The sequence below is a fragment of the Salmo trutta genome, chromosome 10 (genome assembly GCF_901001165.1).
Source record: "Salmo trutta chromosome 10, fSalTru1.1, whole genome shotgun sequence".
NCBI classification, from domain to species: domain Eukaryota; kingdom Metazoa; phylum Chordata; class Actinopteri; order Salmoniformes; family Salmonidae; genus Salmo; species Salmo trutta.
Window position 1 is genome coordinate 34,741,134 of NC_042966.1, and position 15,880 is coordinate 34,757,013.

Below are 15,880 nucleotides of genomic sequence, written 5' to 3' on the forward strand. Positions count from 1 at the left end.
TGTTAATTTCTCAACCATAAGCCGCTTCCAACATCGTGTTAGAGAATTTGGCAGTACATCCAACAGATCTCTCAACCGCAGACCACGTGTAACCACGCCAGCCCAGGAACTCCACATCAGGCTTCTTCACCTGCGGGATCTTCTGAGACCAACCACCCAGATAACTGATGAAACTGTAGGTTTGAAAAACCGAAGAATTTCTGCACAAACTGTCAGAAACCGTCTCAGTGAAGATCGTTTGCGTGCTCGTCGTCCTCACCAAGGTCTTGACCTGGCTGCTGTTCTATGTCGTAACTGACCTTCGATGGCCACTGGCACCCTGGAGAAGTGTGCTCTCCGTGAACAGAGTGTCCCATGGTGGCAGTGGGGTTATGGTATGGGCTGGCATAAGCTAAGGACAATGAACACAATTGCATTTTATCGATGGCAATTTGAATGCACAGAGATACCATGATGAGATCCTGAGGACCATTGTCATGCCATTCAACCACCGCCAGCATGATAATACATTACCCCATGTATCAAGGATCTGTACACAACATTTCCCAGTTTTTCCATGGCCTAAATACTCAACAGACATGTCACCCATTGAACATGTTTGGGATGCAACGTGTTCCAGTTCCCACCAACTTTACACAGCCATTGAAGAGGAGTGGGACAACATTCCACAGGCCACAATCAAGAGCCTGATCAACTCTATGCGAAGGAGATGTATCTCGCTGCATGAGACAAATGGTGGTCACACCAGATACTGACTGGTTTTCTGATCCACACCCCTACCAGTCATGTGAAATCCGTAGAGTTACTGATTTCCTTACATGAACTGTAACTCAGTAAAACCTTTGAAATTGTTGCATGTTGTGTTTATACTTTTGTTCAGTGTACAAATAAAGTGGAACAGTAAATGTAACCATAAAAACTGACTAGCAGAACTACACAATATTATATAATTGACCTTCAAATTGTCTTTGTGAAAGATGGATGTTGACTCCACTGTTGTGACAGAACAGAGGTGGCTGAGTATGGAACTCTTATATTCTTGTGGGTGATGAGGACCTGAAGTTATCTTGGTGCTGGACCAGTATTGTGGTGTCATCTGATTTGAAAATGGAGTTAAAAGTAGTATCTTTTGTTTTGTTTTTCAGTGCTACCAAGTCACACATGCGGAAATCCAGGGTTGATACCAAAAGGAGTAATTCATGGAACAAGGTACAACATTGGAGACAAGATCCGTTACAGTTGTCTCATGGGATATATACTGGAGGGACATGCTGCACTCACTTGTATTGTGAGTCCAGGTACCGGTGCATCATGGGACTTTCCAGCACCATTTTGTCGAGGTAAGACACATATTATTTTACAATACTGTTTGGAGCGTAAGAAATTCCCTGGATCATCATTTAGCTGCATTGATCCTAGATCATCGTTTAGTTGTATTGATCCTGGATCATCATTCAGTTGTGTTGATCTTAGATCGTCATTTAGTTGTGTTGATCCTGGATTGTCATTTAGTTGTGTTGATCCTGGATCGTCATTTCGTTGTGTTGATCCTGGATCATCATTTAGTTGTGTTGATCTTAGATCGTCATTTAGTTGTGTTGATCCTGGATCGTCATTTCGTTGTGTTGATCCTGGATCAACATTTAGTTGTGTTGATCCTGGATCAACATTTAGTTGTGTTGATCCTGGATCATCATTTAGTTGTGTTGATCCTGGATCATCATTTAGTTGTGTTGATCCTGGATCATCATTTAGTTGTGTTGATCCTGGATCATCATTTAGTTGTGTTGATCCTGGATCGTCATTTAGCTGTGTTGATCCTGGATTATCCTTGAACCTGAAGTATCAAATCATAGGTTTTAGAGGTCTTAGGAAGGTCACAAGGCAGTAGCTTCCAATGGCCACTGTTTTGGTTGTTCCACTTGCAACAACAACCACATTTATTTGACAGATTTGCCAATCTTGTGTCAGGAACAAGGCCAATCTTAGTTGCTGTAAAACCTTTATCTCTTACTAGTAAATATTTGTCCACTCAATAGGAGCTGGAACAATAGAGAGTCAGGACTCAGTCGAGACTGATTTATTTTAGAAGAGCAAGTTGTGACCCAGTCATTAATGCAATTGTCTCACACTTATTTTCTTAATTTTAGCCGAAGGAGCTTGTGGTGGGACATTGAGGGGAACAACGGGGACGATATCAAGTCCACACTTCCCCTCAGAGTATGAGAATAATGCAGACTGCACATGGAGTATTCTGGCTGAACCAGGGGACACCATCGCCCTAGTCTTCAGCGATTTCCAGCTGGAAGACAGATACGACTTCCTGGAGATAAGTGGGACTGAGGCACCATCAATATGGTAAGTAATTAACAAACACAATATAATTAAAGCACCTAATTCCTTGTATTCTAATGGTGGCAGCTGTCATGGCATCACTGCTCTGCTGATTGCTAGAAAAGTAATTTATGGTGATTCACAAATGTATCAAAGCTATGTAAGTTAGTGTTTTTGTGTTACACGGTTGATCCCAGTATGTCAATAACAGACCTTTATTTTCAATTGAGAGAATGCAAAGATGAGTCACTAAAGTTGTACAGGACCTCACACCACTTTTGGAGAATAGATAATAATGTTTAAGTTTGTCCTGTCAAGAGCTGTGACATTTCAGGTCTTGAAACCTGACTCTTCAATAACCGGTTCATTTGAGAATTCCTTGACAAAATAATATTCAAGGCCTATTGTCAACGGAATGCTACTGCAATGCAGAGCACTATATATAGTGTGTTCTGAGCAGAACGGGATGAAATATCTGTATTTAAACACATACACAGCCTGTGAAAACTGTTGAAACTACCTGTGAAGACTGTTGATTAGGCTTCCATTTCTGTTAGGGAATTCCATTTAAATGTCCATTTTAGGACATCCTCATTCCAACGTCCTTCACACTAGTTGTAGTAACTTGACAAGGAATGCCCACACGCATTTCAATATTACTTTCCTTTACTTTCAACTTAAGAAATAAAAGGTGTACAGCCATGTACAAACGGTGCAAATACAGCCAAACGATACAGCCCACTCAACATGTGGTAGAGTCACATTCTACAGATCCGACTCGGGGTGATGACATCATCCAAGGGGAAAGGTCACGGTCAATGCCAATAATAACCATGCACACATGCATAGCAATCATACTGTACTGCAGGTAAGTACAATACATATTCAATGTAATTATTTATATAGTGTCCACACTATAACACTAGTGGTCACCACCGATATGGAAAATCTGTATAAATGTCAGTAAAAATGTTCAGTACAATATCGATATCATATTAGTTTCATGATATAATGGCAGTAGTGGCGGCAGGTAGCCTAGCAGTTAGAGCGTTGGGCCAGTAACCGAAATGTTGCTGGTTTGAATACCTGAGCCGACAAGGTGAAAAATCTGCCAATGTGCCCTTGAGCAAGGCACTAAACCCTAATTTGTTCCAAGTGTGCCGTACTACTATGACCCTGTACAACAACACATTTCACTGCACCTATCTGGTGTATGTGACAACAAAACATATTTTTGTATATATATTTTTATGAATAACTGCATTACTGCACCATCTCATGATACAGTGGGGTCCATAACTATTCGTACCCTTGATAAAGATGAGCAAAAAAGACTGGATAGAATAAATAATATTGTATACTCCAAAAAGTTGGGAAATTAAGAGAAATATTTTGTTTAACGAGTAAAATCTTAAAAATCAATTGGTCAAAACTATTGGCACCCCTGTTTTCAGGCTAATGACACTGAATCTTTTTCTTAAAATGTTTTATGTGTTTGGAGGACACATTGGGGGGGATCTTAGACCATTCCTCCATACAGAATCTTTCCAGATAATTGATATCCATCCTCTGTGCTTATGGACTGCCATCATGGACTGCCATCTTGAATTCAAACCACAGGTTTTCAATGGGTTTCATGTCCCGTTGAAAGTCCCAAGTACTTTTCTGCATATGCTTTGAATATTATTTTGAATGTTATTTTTGAAAAATATATATTTTAAAGGAATAGTTTTACCATATTGAAACAAGAGTTCAGCTCACGGTATAGGGTTGACTTTAAAGCTGGGGGACAAATGTAAATGTAGCACTATTCACATTAAACATCTTTAGATATGACTTTCCCAAAGCAACAAAATAGCAAGGACTTTACAATGATGGTGAAAACGAGGGAAAATCTTGGGGTTAAATGGTTTAAATGGTTTTAATAAAAACACACTGCTATTGAAATGTTTTACATGGTTTAGATTAGTTACAGCATAGATGTATTTGAGCCAACTGTTAAATTGAGTGTTTTATCAAAATGTACGCACATAATGTCTGAAGGACATGAAAGGCACTCTATTCGTGGAACAACAATGTCTAATTAGCAACATGTAGTATTTGCTTTGACTCCCAAGTAATATTTATACTGAATAGTATAATTATTCTGGACTTCAACAAACCACTATGCTTATTTTACCGAAGGTTTGAGGAACTTTTCTGAATATGCTTCTGCCAAACCCACCACTAATGTGGATGGCATTATAGCACTATTTTCATGTCATCTGACCATAGCACCGCCTGGAGTTTGTTAGATAAATGGCATTGGCACTTAGATTGGAACTGGTGCTATGGTGAGATGACATGAAAATATAGCTCTTTGGCCATGCACACCAGTGGTGGGTTGGCGTCAAAAAACAGCAGCATGTTTGCTTTCATTATGTTTTTTGTTTGCACACAGCTGGGTGATGAATTACATCCGATGCAGTAAACAGAATAATATAATTATGGCAAATTAATTGGTAGTTATGTCACATAATATCCCATTTACAATAAAGCAACCATCTCACAAGCATTTCACATCTGTATATGTAGTTAGAATTCAATAAGAGGGGTTTCTCTCTCACGTAGCTATGTACACTGGAAGGATATATTTTAAGAACCACAGTGGCCAAGAGAGAATATTTTTTGGGGCCTGTCTGCAAATTCAATTAAAAAACTACAGCTCATCCATAACAGAGAGATTGTGCTCGAGTTGACAAATCATGAGGCAAATCGATCTAAAAAACAGCATTTTGCCCCTCTTTTTAAAGCTTTGCGTCGATAATTTTATTAAACTAAATTAAAAGTGGTGTGGTGTTGCCACACCTGATTAAAAAGTGCTGTGGTAAATGCCGCCTCGCCACACGTTTTCTGGCGGCCCTGTCTATGCTGTAACTAATCTACATTTACATTACATTTAAGTCATTTAGCAGACGCTCTTATCCAGAGCGACTTACAAATTGGTGCATTCACCTATAATATCCAGTAGGACAACCACTTTACAATAGTGCATCTATTGTTAAAAATGTCATTATGCAATAAAATAAGTTATTTGTTTTCTTTGAAAATCCCACTTCTGGGACTATTTTAACTCACTTAACCCAAATATTTCCTCACATTTTCATCATCATTGTAAAGCCCTAGTTATGTTGTTGCTTTGATAAAGTAATTTCTAAAGATTTTACTTATTTAATGTGAATAGTGATTATTTTACATTTGTCCCTCAGCTTTAAGGTCAACTCTGTACCGTGAACTGAACTCTTGTTTTAAAATGGTAAAACTAACATTCAACATAATAGTCAAACCACAGTGTAAATCCAGATGAGCTAGTTCTACTCTTTTGGCCATTTTCTGGTGTTTTGTGGTGGACAACTGAGTGCTTTGAGCATAATACCCATAGATAGATAGGCTAGAAATGCCAACCTTGTAAGGTCAACCCTGTCAATTTATAGTAATTTTTCTTTTTTTAACCTCGAGATTTGTTATGAAGTTGAAAACACGTGCTCTTTATGACAGAATGTTAAAAAAAGTTGAAATAAATAGTTATTTCTGACGAAATTACACAACCCAAAATGCACTCTATTCGTAGAATGATACATGTAAGCTCAGTAAAAAAAGAAATGTCCTCTCACTGTCAACTGCGTTTATTTTCAGCAAACATGTGTAAATATTTGTATGAACATAATAAGATACAACAACTGAGACATAAACTGAACAAGTTCCACAGACATGTGACTAACAGAAATGGAATAATGTGTCCCTGAACAAAGGGGGGGTCAAAATCAAAAGTAACAGTATCTGTTGTGGCCACCAGCTGCATTAAGTACTGCAGTGCATCTCCTCCTCATGGACTCCACCAGATTTGCCAGTTCTTGCTGTGAGATGTTACCCCAATCTTCCACCAAGGCACCTGTAAGTTCCCGGACATTTCTGGGGGGAATGGCCCTAGTCCTCACCCTCCGATCCAACAGGTCCCAGACGTGCTCAATGGGATTGAGATCCGGGCTCTTCGCTGGCCATGGCAGACCACTGACATTCCTGTCTTGCAGGAAATCACGCACAGAACGAGCAGTATTGCTGGTGGCATTGTCATGCTGGAGGGTCATGTCAGGATGATCCTGCAGGAAGGGTACTGCATGAGGGAGGAGGATGTCTTCCCTGTAACGCACAGCATTGAGATTGCCTGCAATGACAACAAGCTCAGTCCGAGGATGCTGTGACACACCGCCCCAGACCATGACGAACCCTCCACCTCCAAATTGATCCCGCTCCAGAGTACAAGCCTCGGTGTAACGCTCATTCTTTCGACGATAAACACAAATCCGACCTTCACCCCTGGTGAGACTAAACCGCGACTTGTCAGTGAAGATCACTTTTTGTCAGTCCTGTCTGGTCCAGCGACAGTGGGTTTGTGCCCATAGGCGACGTTGTTGCCGGTGATGTCTGGTGAGGATCTTCCTTACAACAGGCCTACAAGCCCTCAGTCCAGCGTCTCTCAGCCTATTGCGGACAGTCTGAGCACTGATGGAGGGATTGTGCATTCTTGGTGTAACTCAGGCAGTTGTTGTTGCTATCCTGTACCTGACCCGCAGGTGTGATGTTCGGATGTACCGATCCTGTGTAGGTGTTGTTACACGTGGTCTGCCACTGTGAGGATGATCAGCTGTCCGTCCTGTCTCCCTGTAGCGCTGTCTTAGGCATCTCATAGTACGGACATTGCAATTTATTGCCCTGGCCACATCTGCAGTCGTCATGCCTCCTTGCACCATGCCTAAGGAACGTTCACGCAGATGAGCAGGGACCTTCGGCATCTTTCCTTTGGTGTTTTTCAGAGTCAGTAGAAAGGCCTCTTTAGTGTCCTAAGTTTTCATAACTCTGACCTTAATTGCCTACCGTCTGTATGCTGTTAGTGTCTTAACGACCGTTCCACAGGTGCATGTTCATTAATTGTTTATGGTTCATTGAACAAGCATGGGAAACAGTGTTAAAACCCTTTACAATGAAGATCTGTGAAGTTATTTGGATTTTTATGAATGATCTTTGAAAGACAGGGTCCTGAGAAAGAGACTTTTCTTTTTTTGCTGACTTTATAATGACACTTCACATGGAGTTGACAGTGTGACGTGGTGAGGTTGGACCCAGGAGCAGAGAAGAGACCAGATGAGGAATCAGTGGTTAAGGATAAACATAATACTTGACTGAGAAACAGTAGCCTCAGGATCACAGTACACTTGGGGGAAAAAACAGCAAACACTAAGTCTCAACCACTCACTCAGGACACAAATGAACACACACAGTAAACAATTCAAGCTTCTGCAAAGGACCACAGAAAACACACCTCTTTTAACAGGGACACAATCATGAAATAATAACACACCTGAGTCCAATAAAAGTCTCTAGGCGGTCTCTGCCGCCCTCTGGTGCCAGGAGGAACCATGTCAGACGGGTTGCTTCTGTCTGAATTAATTAAACTCAGACAAATGAATACGATTATAAAATATTATATATTGGTCACTGATACGTCGTTGACACAAGAGGTAAGGACTTGTGATTGATATACAAACAGACATGAAGGAATGAGACCTGGTGAACAAGATTGACAACTGACAGGTGATCAAATTCCTGTATTGATGCCTGATACATATTGTGCTCTTAGGGAGCTCCCTGAAAGGCTTTCCTGAAGCAATTTCCACCACATGATCCTGGCAGGCAGGTGCCTGACAAGCTGTCATGACAGATTTTGTCACTCTTCATAGCACAATAAATATGTTCATTTCATTATTGAACTCTTTAGCCAATGTCAAGATTATTTATTTAATTCATAAATGTGATTCAAATGAAACCAATAATACTATAATTTGGTGGGTGCTTATATTTGTTCCTATTTCACACATGTACAAGTGTGTATTAATACACATGTGAATTGGAATTATATATTTTTTTATATCCCAACTCTCCCTGAGATACCGTCAGCACAAGGGATATTTTCGACTTGAGCTGTTAAAATCAATGTTGATGTCACCCAAAAGTTTCAAAAGCTTGCTTAAAACCTCTTACATCTACACGTTCCGCTAGCGGAACGTCTGCTCCAATATCCAATGATGGGCGGGGCGCGAAATTCAAACTCCTCTAAATCCGAAAACTTACACTTTTCAAACATATGACTATGTTACAGCTATTTAAAGACAAGACTCTCCTTTATCTAACCAAACTGTCCGATTTCAAAAAGGCTTTACAGCGAAAGCAAAACATTAGATTATGTCAGCAGAGTACCCAGCCAGGAATAATCACACAGCCATTTTTCAAGCTAGCATATCATGTCACATAAACCCAAACCATATCTAAATGCAGCACTAACCTTTGATGATCTTCATCAGATGACACACCTAGGACATTGTGTTATACAATACATGCATGTCTGTTCAATCAAGTTCATATTTATATCAAAAACCAGCTTTTTACATTAGCATGTGACGTTCAGAACTAGCATTCCCACCGAACACTTCCGGTGATTTTACTAAATTACTCACGATAAACGTTCACAAAAAGCATAACAATTATTTTAAGAATTATAGATACAGAACTCCTCTATGCACTCGATATGTCCGATTTTAAAATAGCTTTTCGGATGAAGCACATTTTGCAATAATGTAAGTACATAGCCCGGCGTTACAGGGCTAGCTATTTAGACACCCACCCAGTGTAGCCTTCACCAAAATCACATTTCCTATAAGAAAAATGTTCTTACCTTGCTTGTTCTTCATCAGAATACACTGCCAGGACTTCTACTTCAATAACAAATGTAGGTTTGGTCCCAAATAATCCATCGTTATATCCAAACAGCGACGTTTTGTTCGTGCGTTCTAGACACTATCCCAACGCTAAATCTCGGCCACGAGCATGACGCAAAATATGACAAAAAATTTCGAAATATTCCATTACCGTACTTCGAAGCATGTCAACCGCTGTTTAAAACCAATATTTATGCAATTTATCTCGTAGAGAAGCGATAATATTCCGACCGGGAATCTGCCTGTCTGTAAACTGAGGAAAAAACCGAAAGCCGGGGGCGGGGCGTGTCACGCGCCTAAGGCTTAGTCCATTGACTGACCACTCAGCATTTGCTCTCGTGTGCTTCAGCCAGGGCTTTGAATGACATCATTCCTGTTTTTCCCGGGCTGTGAGACTCCATTGTTGACGTGAGAAGTGTCACGTAAGAGCAGAGATCCTTTGTAAACGACAGAGATAATAAAGAAGGGCAAGAAATGTTCAGACAGGGTACTTCCTGAACAGAAGCATCTCAGGTTTTTGCCTGCCATAGGAGTTCTGTTATACTCACAGACACCATTCAAACAGTTTCAGAAACTTTGGAGTGTTTTCTCTCCAAAGCTAATAATTATATGCATATTCCAGTTTCTGGGCAGGACTAATAATCAGATTAAATCGGGTACGTTTTTTATCCAGCCGTGAAATTACTGCCCCCTAGATGTAACAGGTTAAAGTGGAACTGACAGCATTTTAGCAACATGGAATCTTATTAAAATCTGTTCAAATACACCCTCAGGAAGGATATGACACCCTTTTTTTTGTTTTTTTCTGACAAGCGAGCACTTAGATATGGTAATTTTCACATTTTCATAAATTCTTAGCATGTCTGGGAATTACGTATAAGGATCGGCGTCCCGTCAACGGGACAGTTGTAAATCATGCAGCGCGTTATGTCAAGATCGCAGATTTTAGAGAAACAACAAATGTCGATACATATAAGTGTCTTATTTCGGCTGAAAGCTTAAATTATTGTTAATATAACTGCACTGTCCAATTTACAGTAGCTATTACAGCGAAAAAATGTCATGCTATTGTTTGAGGAGAGCTCCTAACAACCAAACCCTTTTTTCACCTCGATAGGTTTGATAAATTCACCTCTGAAGGTGAAATGTGTGTACTTACATTCTGAAATCTTGCTCTGATTTATCATCCAAAGGGTCCCAGAGATAACAGGAAGTGTCGTTTTGTTAGATAAAATCCTTTTTCATATCCTAAAAAGCTCCAGATAGCATGCCCGATCATTTTGTATTTCAACTCGTTCAATTTGCAAAGAAAGGAATCTGTGAAAATCTCACCCTAAACGTTGTTTCAACAAGTCAAATCACGTTCGTATGTATTCCTCGGAGATCCTAGAATGTAACAAGACTTCACTATATCATTAGGGGTGTAGTATATCCTTTAGGACACCATATTTGGTTAGAGAGCAACACCTTCATGGCACGCCGATGACACGGGCGGTCATCACTTGAATGACTCTATCGTTGTCAAATAAGCACAAATCGGAGTCAAACAAAGCTATCTAGACAGTCAATGAGCTGGGCTTTACGGGAGTATTCGTAAAATGTAAAATGTATCTACTAACCTTGTATGACAGCATGCCTTTTAATTTTGGACAAAAATTATAAGGATATTCAGAGTTATGAAAACTGGTTGTTATGCAAATGTTGAACTTATAATATGGCTAATAATACCTGGAAAGCTGAATCAAAGTTCAAGTATACAGATTTGATGATATTTTTGCAGAAAAATGTAATATGAATGCGAATGTCTCCTTCACGATTTGCCCAAATGTACCTGGGGACTTCACACTAAATGTTTTCTCGTTCACTCATACTTCAAGTTATCCATCTGAAACTTTGCACATACAATGCTGCCATCTTCTGGACACTATCGGAATAACAACCAGAGTAATGGCTAGAACTGTGAACCTTCTCTGCATTTCAAAGATTGTGGAAGAAAAAGACCGGTTGGTTTTTCTTTGTATTTTCTTCTACCAGATCTATTGTGTTATATTCTCCTACATTCAATTCAGATATTAAGCATATCCTTGCTTCAGGGCCTGAGCTACAGGCAGTTAGATTTGGGTATGTCATTTAGGCGAAAATTGAAAAAAAGGGGGCTAACCCTAAGAAGCTTTAGCAAAGGCATTTGTGAAAATTATATGGAAATATAGAGTGGGAAAAAGGCAGTGCTTTTGGACAATTAATAGACACTGCAGTAAATACAACCTAATAAAAACATCTGTCTTATCCAGGTCCCGGAGTCTACGCAGACCAGTGCGCCAATCAGAGCTACTGTACCGCTTTATGCAAACAAGCCATTTGCCACACAGGCCTGCCATCATTCACTGAACTGTGTGTTTACAGGAAGTTGCAACAGCGAGACTTTAGATCATTAGAACACATTCTGCAAAAGCCGCAAAATACACCTGAATGGATTTCTGCCCTTATGTAGCTAAGTCCTCTTACATTTGGGAACTTTACAGTCCTATTGATCAAACAACCATAAAAGGTAGGCTATCTTTCCCTATATGCACATCAACAACATCAAGATCAACAACTACTGCTAGCCAGAGCAATATGAGCTAAAATCTAACGAAGGAACATCATGCCGGAAACCCTAGACCCACTCCAAATCGCATACCGCCCCAACAGATCCACAGATGAGGCAATCTCAATCGCACTCCACACTGCCCTTTCCCACCTGGACAAAAGGAACACCTATGTAATAAGGCTGTTCATTGACTACAGCTCAGCGTGCCATACCATAGTGACCACAAAGCTCATTACAAAGCTAAGGACCCTGGGACTAAACACTTCCCTCTGCAACTGGATCCTGGACTTCCTGATGGGCTGCCCCCAGGTGGTAAGGATAGGCAACAACACATCTGCCACGCTGATCCTCAACACTGGGGCTCCTCAGGGGTGTATGCTTAGTCCCATCCTGTACTCCCTGTTCACTCACGACTCCGTGGCCAAGCACAACTCCAACACAATCATTAAGTTTGCTGACGACACAACAGTGGTATGTGTGATCAACGACGAGACAGCCTACAAGGAGGTCAGATACCTGACAGTGTGGTGCCAGGACAACAACCTCTCCCTCAATGTCAGCAAGACAAAGGAGCTGATCATGGACTATAGGAAAAGGAGGTACTGATCAGGCACCCATTAACATCGACAGGGCTGAAGTGGAGTGGGTTGAGAGTTCCTTGGTGTCCACATGGTCCAAACACACCAAGACAGTTGTGACGAGGGCATGACAACACCTTTTCCCCCTCAGGAGACTAAAAAGATTTGGCATGGGTCCCCAGATCGGCATCTGACCGTAAGGCGCCACAGAGGGTAATGCGTACGGCCCAGTACATCACTGGGGCCAGGCTTCCTGACATCCATGACCTATATACCAGGCGGTGTCAGAGGATGGCCCAAAAAATTGTCAAACACTCAAGTCACCCAAGTCATAGACTTTTCTCTCTGCTACCGCACGGCAAGCAGAACCGGAGTGCCAAGTCTAGGACCAAAAGGCTCCTTAAAACTTCTTAGGGATCAAATCCCGTTAACGGGATCGATTTGACAACAGCCAGTGAAAGTGCAGGGCGCCAAATTCAAACTTCTTGTTAATCCAACCACAGTGTCCGATTTCAAAAGACTTTACGGTGAAAGCATACCATGCGATTATGTTAGGTCAGCGCCTTGTCACAAAAAACATACAGCCATTTTCCAGCCAAAGAGAGGAGTCACAAAAAGCAGAAATAGAGATAAAATGAATCACTAACCTTTGATGATCTTCATCAGATGGCACTCATAGGACTTCATGTTACACAATACATGTATGTTTTGTTCGATAAAGTTCATATTTATATCCAAAAATCTCAGTTTACATTGGCTCGTTATGTTCAGTAATGTTTTGCTTCCAAAACATCCAGTGATTTTGCAGAGAGCCGCATCAATTTACAGAAATACTCATCATAAACGTTGATGAAAGATACAAGTGTTATGCATAGAATTAAAGATAAACTTCTCCTTAATGCAACCGCTCTGTCAGATTTAAAAAAAGCTTTACGGTGAAAGCACAACATGCAATAATCTGAGTACAGCGCTCAGCCACCAAAACAAGCCATGCAGATACCCGCCATGTTGCGGAGTCAGTAAAAGTCAGAAATAGCATTATAAATATTCACTTACCTTTGATGATCTTCATCGGAATGCACTCCCAGGAATCCCAGTTCCACAATAAATGTTTGTTTTGTTCGATAAAGTTCATCTTTATGTTCAAATACCTCCTTTTTGTTTGCGCGCTTAGTTCACTATTCCAAATGCAGTGAACAGGGAATACAGGAGAGGACTAAGTACACACTCCTGAGGGGCCCCAGTGTTAAGGATCAGCGTGGCAGACGTGTTGCTGCCTACTCTTACCTCCTGGGGGCGGCCCATCAGGAAGTCCAGGATCCAGTTGCAGAGGGAGGTGTTTAGTCCCAGAGTCCTTAGCTTAGTGATGAGCTTCGTGGGCACTATGGTGTTGAACACTGAGCTGTAGTCAGTGTACCACATTCTCACCTAGGTGTTCCTTTTGTCCAGATGAGAAAGGGCAGTGTGGAGTGCGATTGAGATTGCATCATCTGTGGATCTGTTGGGGCGGTATGCGAATTGGAGTGGGTCTCGGGTGTCCGGGAGGATGCTGTTGATGTGAGCCATGACCAGCCTTTCAAAGCACTTCATGGCTACCGACGGCACAGGGACTATGGTGGTCTGCTTGAAACATGTAGGTATTACAGACTCAGTCAGGGAGAGGTTGAAAATGTCAGTGAAGACATTTGACAGTTGGTCTGCACATGCTTTGAGTGCACATCCTGGTTATCCGTCTGGCCCAGCGGCTTTGTGAATGTTGACCTGTTTAAAGGTTTTGTTCACATCGGCTACAAAGAGCGTTATCACACAGTCATCCAGAACAGCTGGTGCTCTCGTGCATGCTTCAGTGTTGCTCGCCTCGAAAAGAGGATAAATTCTTAGCCTTAGTTAAATTTGTCTGTTTTTGTCCAAAATATTGAGTCATTGAAAATTAAACAGTGCATCCCGAATGGAGGCAGCAATGTTTTTTTAAATGTATTTTAAAACCTCTTAAAAACTTGGTTTTGTAGCTTAAACTGGTATTTTATATTTTTGACTGATATTATGACTTTCTGTTTGTTTCATATCTGCAAAGCAGTTAAAACACTCTCAGTTCCACTAAAAATTACACAGCACATAATACAGTATGAGTATCAATTGTGTCCCTGAAGCATCATTAGTCACTTAGCAATGGATATGAAGGAGATGTGTCAAGTGCTTCCATGGCGACAAATTATGTCACATGACACCTTTTAACCAATTAAGTTCAGACTAGGATATGATCATCAGAAACATACTGTATTTGACAGAAGCCACAATGACCCAACTCCCTCCATGTATGGCTCTATTTGTCAGCTGTCATGCCAATCACGTTATTGGGCAAAAAAGTTTTGAAGGTGATCGAGGTCTTATAAACTCTCAGGCAGAATAATGGATGTTGAATGCATTTGACACCTCATGTGTGACAACAGATATTTCTGATTAATGTGTATGGACAGCAAGTTTTGCACAACCATTGTAAGGTACACTCTTAGAAAAAAAAGTGCTATCTAGAATCTAAAAGGGTTCTTCTTCTGTCCCCATAGAAGAACCCTCTGAAGAACCCTTTTTGGTTCCAGGTAGAACCCTTTTGGGTTCCATGTTACCTGTAACCAAAAATGATTATTCTATGGGGACAGCCGATGAACCCTTTTGGAATCCTTTTTTCTAAGAGTACAGCAGCACATTTCCTTTTAATTCTTGCTCCTTTTCCTTGTGCCTTGTATTGGGAAGACATTTTGCCTTATTTCTGCTGTACTGTGCTGCTGTACTCAGAAAAAAGGGTTCCAAAAGGGTTCTTCGAACCAAAAATGATGATTCTATGGGGACAGCCAAAGAACCCTTTTGGAACCCTTTTTTCTAAGAGTGTAGTGTCCAACAGTTGAGAAATTGTTGTGCCTTGAAGTGTGATCAAAACGTTATTATATTTAATCCATGGGATTGTGTCATGTGACGATGTGTAGAATGTGCGTGGAAGGCTCTCCATTGTCATCAAATACTAGTAAAAGTCATCAGTGCAGATATGTTTGTCCTCATGACCTTTCATACATTGTGTTTCCAAAGCTGAATTAACAATATACTGCATAAAATAAAAGCTGAATTAACAATATAATAACTACTGTATAAAATAAAAGCCCTCCTTTTCTTTTAAGCTTTGCAACCACTTCACATTGGTTTTCTGATCTCATAACTACCACTACTCAATCAAATTATAAGGTTATAAAGCCATTATAAACTATTGCCCCCCCCTAATGTAAAATAGATTGACAAACAAGGATTTTAATGATTGTATAATAGATAGGTCATACATTTCATTCTTACAAAACCTCCCTTGCATTGTCTTGGTTTGAAGGTCCAGCCATAGTTGGCACAGGACAGTGAGCGAATAGCAATTACTGCTGAGTGGTGTTTGGGTTTTTTCTCAATTTCTCTTTTAACAGTGTTGTTCATTGGAGTGTGAAAACTAGGCTGAGAGGAAGAGGCAGTCTGAGCAGAAATAAGGCAAAAGGTCTTCCAATACAAGGCACAAGGAAAAGGAGCAAGAATTA

General features: G+C 40.6%; 1 protein-coding gene across 1 annotated transcript in view; it reads left to right on the forward strand.

Annotated features, from left to right (window-relative positions):
• The window catches only part of LOC115200882 (CUB and sushi domain-containing protein 1), a 509,589-nt gene that overhangs the window by 318,707 nt on the left and 175,002 nt on the right, over positions 1-15,880 (forward strand). Inside the window, exons 4-5 of the mRNA XM_029763998.1 lie at positions 1,146-1,340; positions 2,151-2,358. Coding sequence (XP_029619858.1) covers positions 1,146-1,340; positions 2,151-2,358 — 403 coding nt within the window. The remainder of the gene's footprint in view (positions 1-1,145; positions 1,341-2,150; positions 2,359-15,880) is intronic.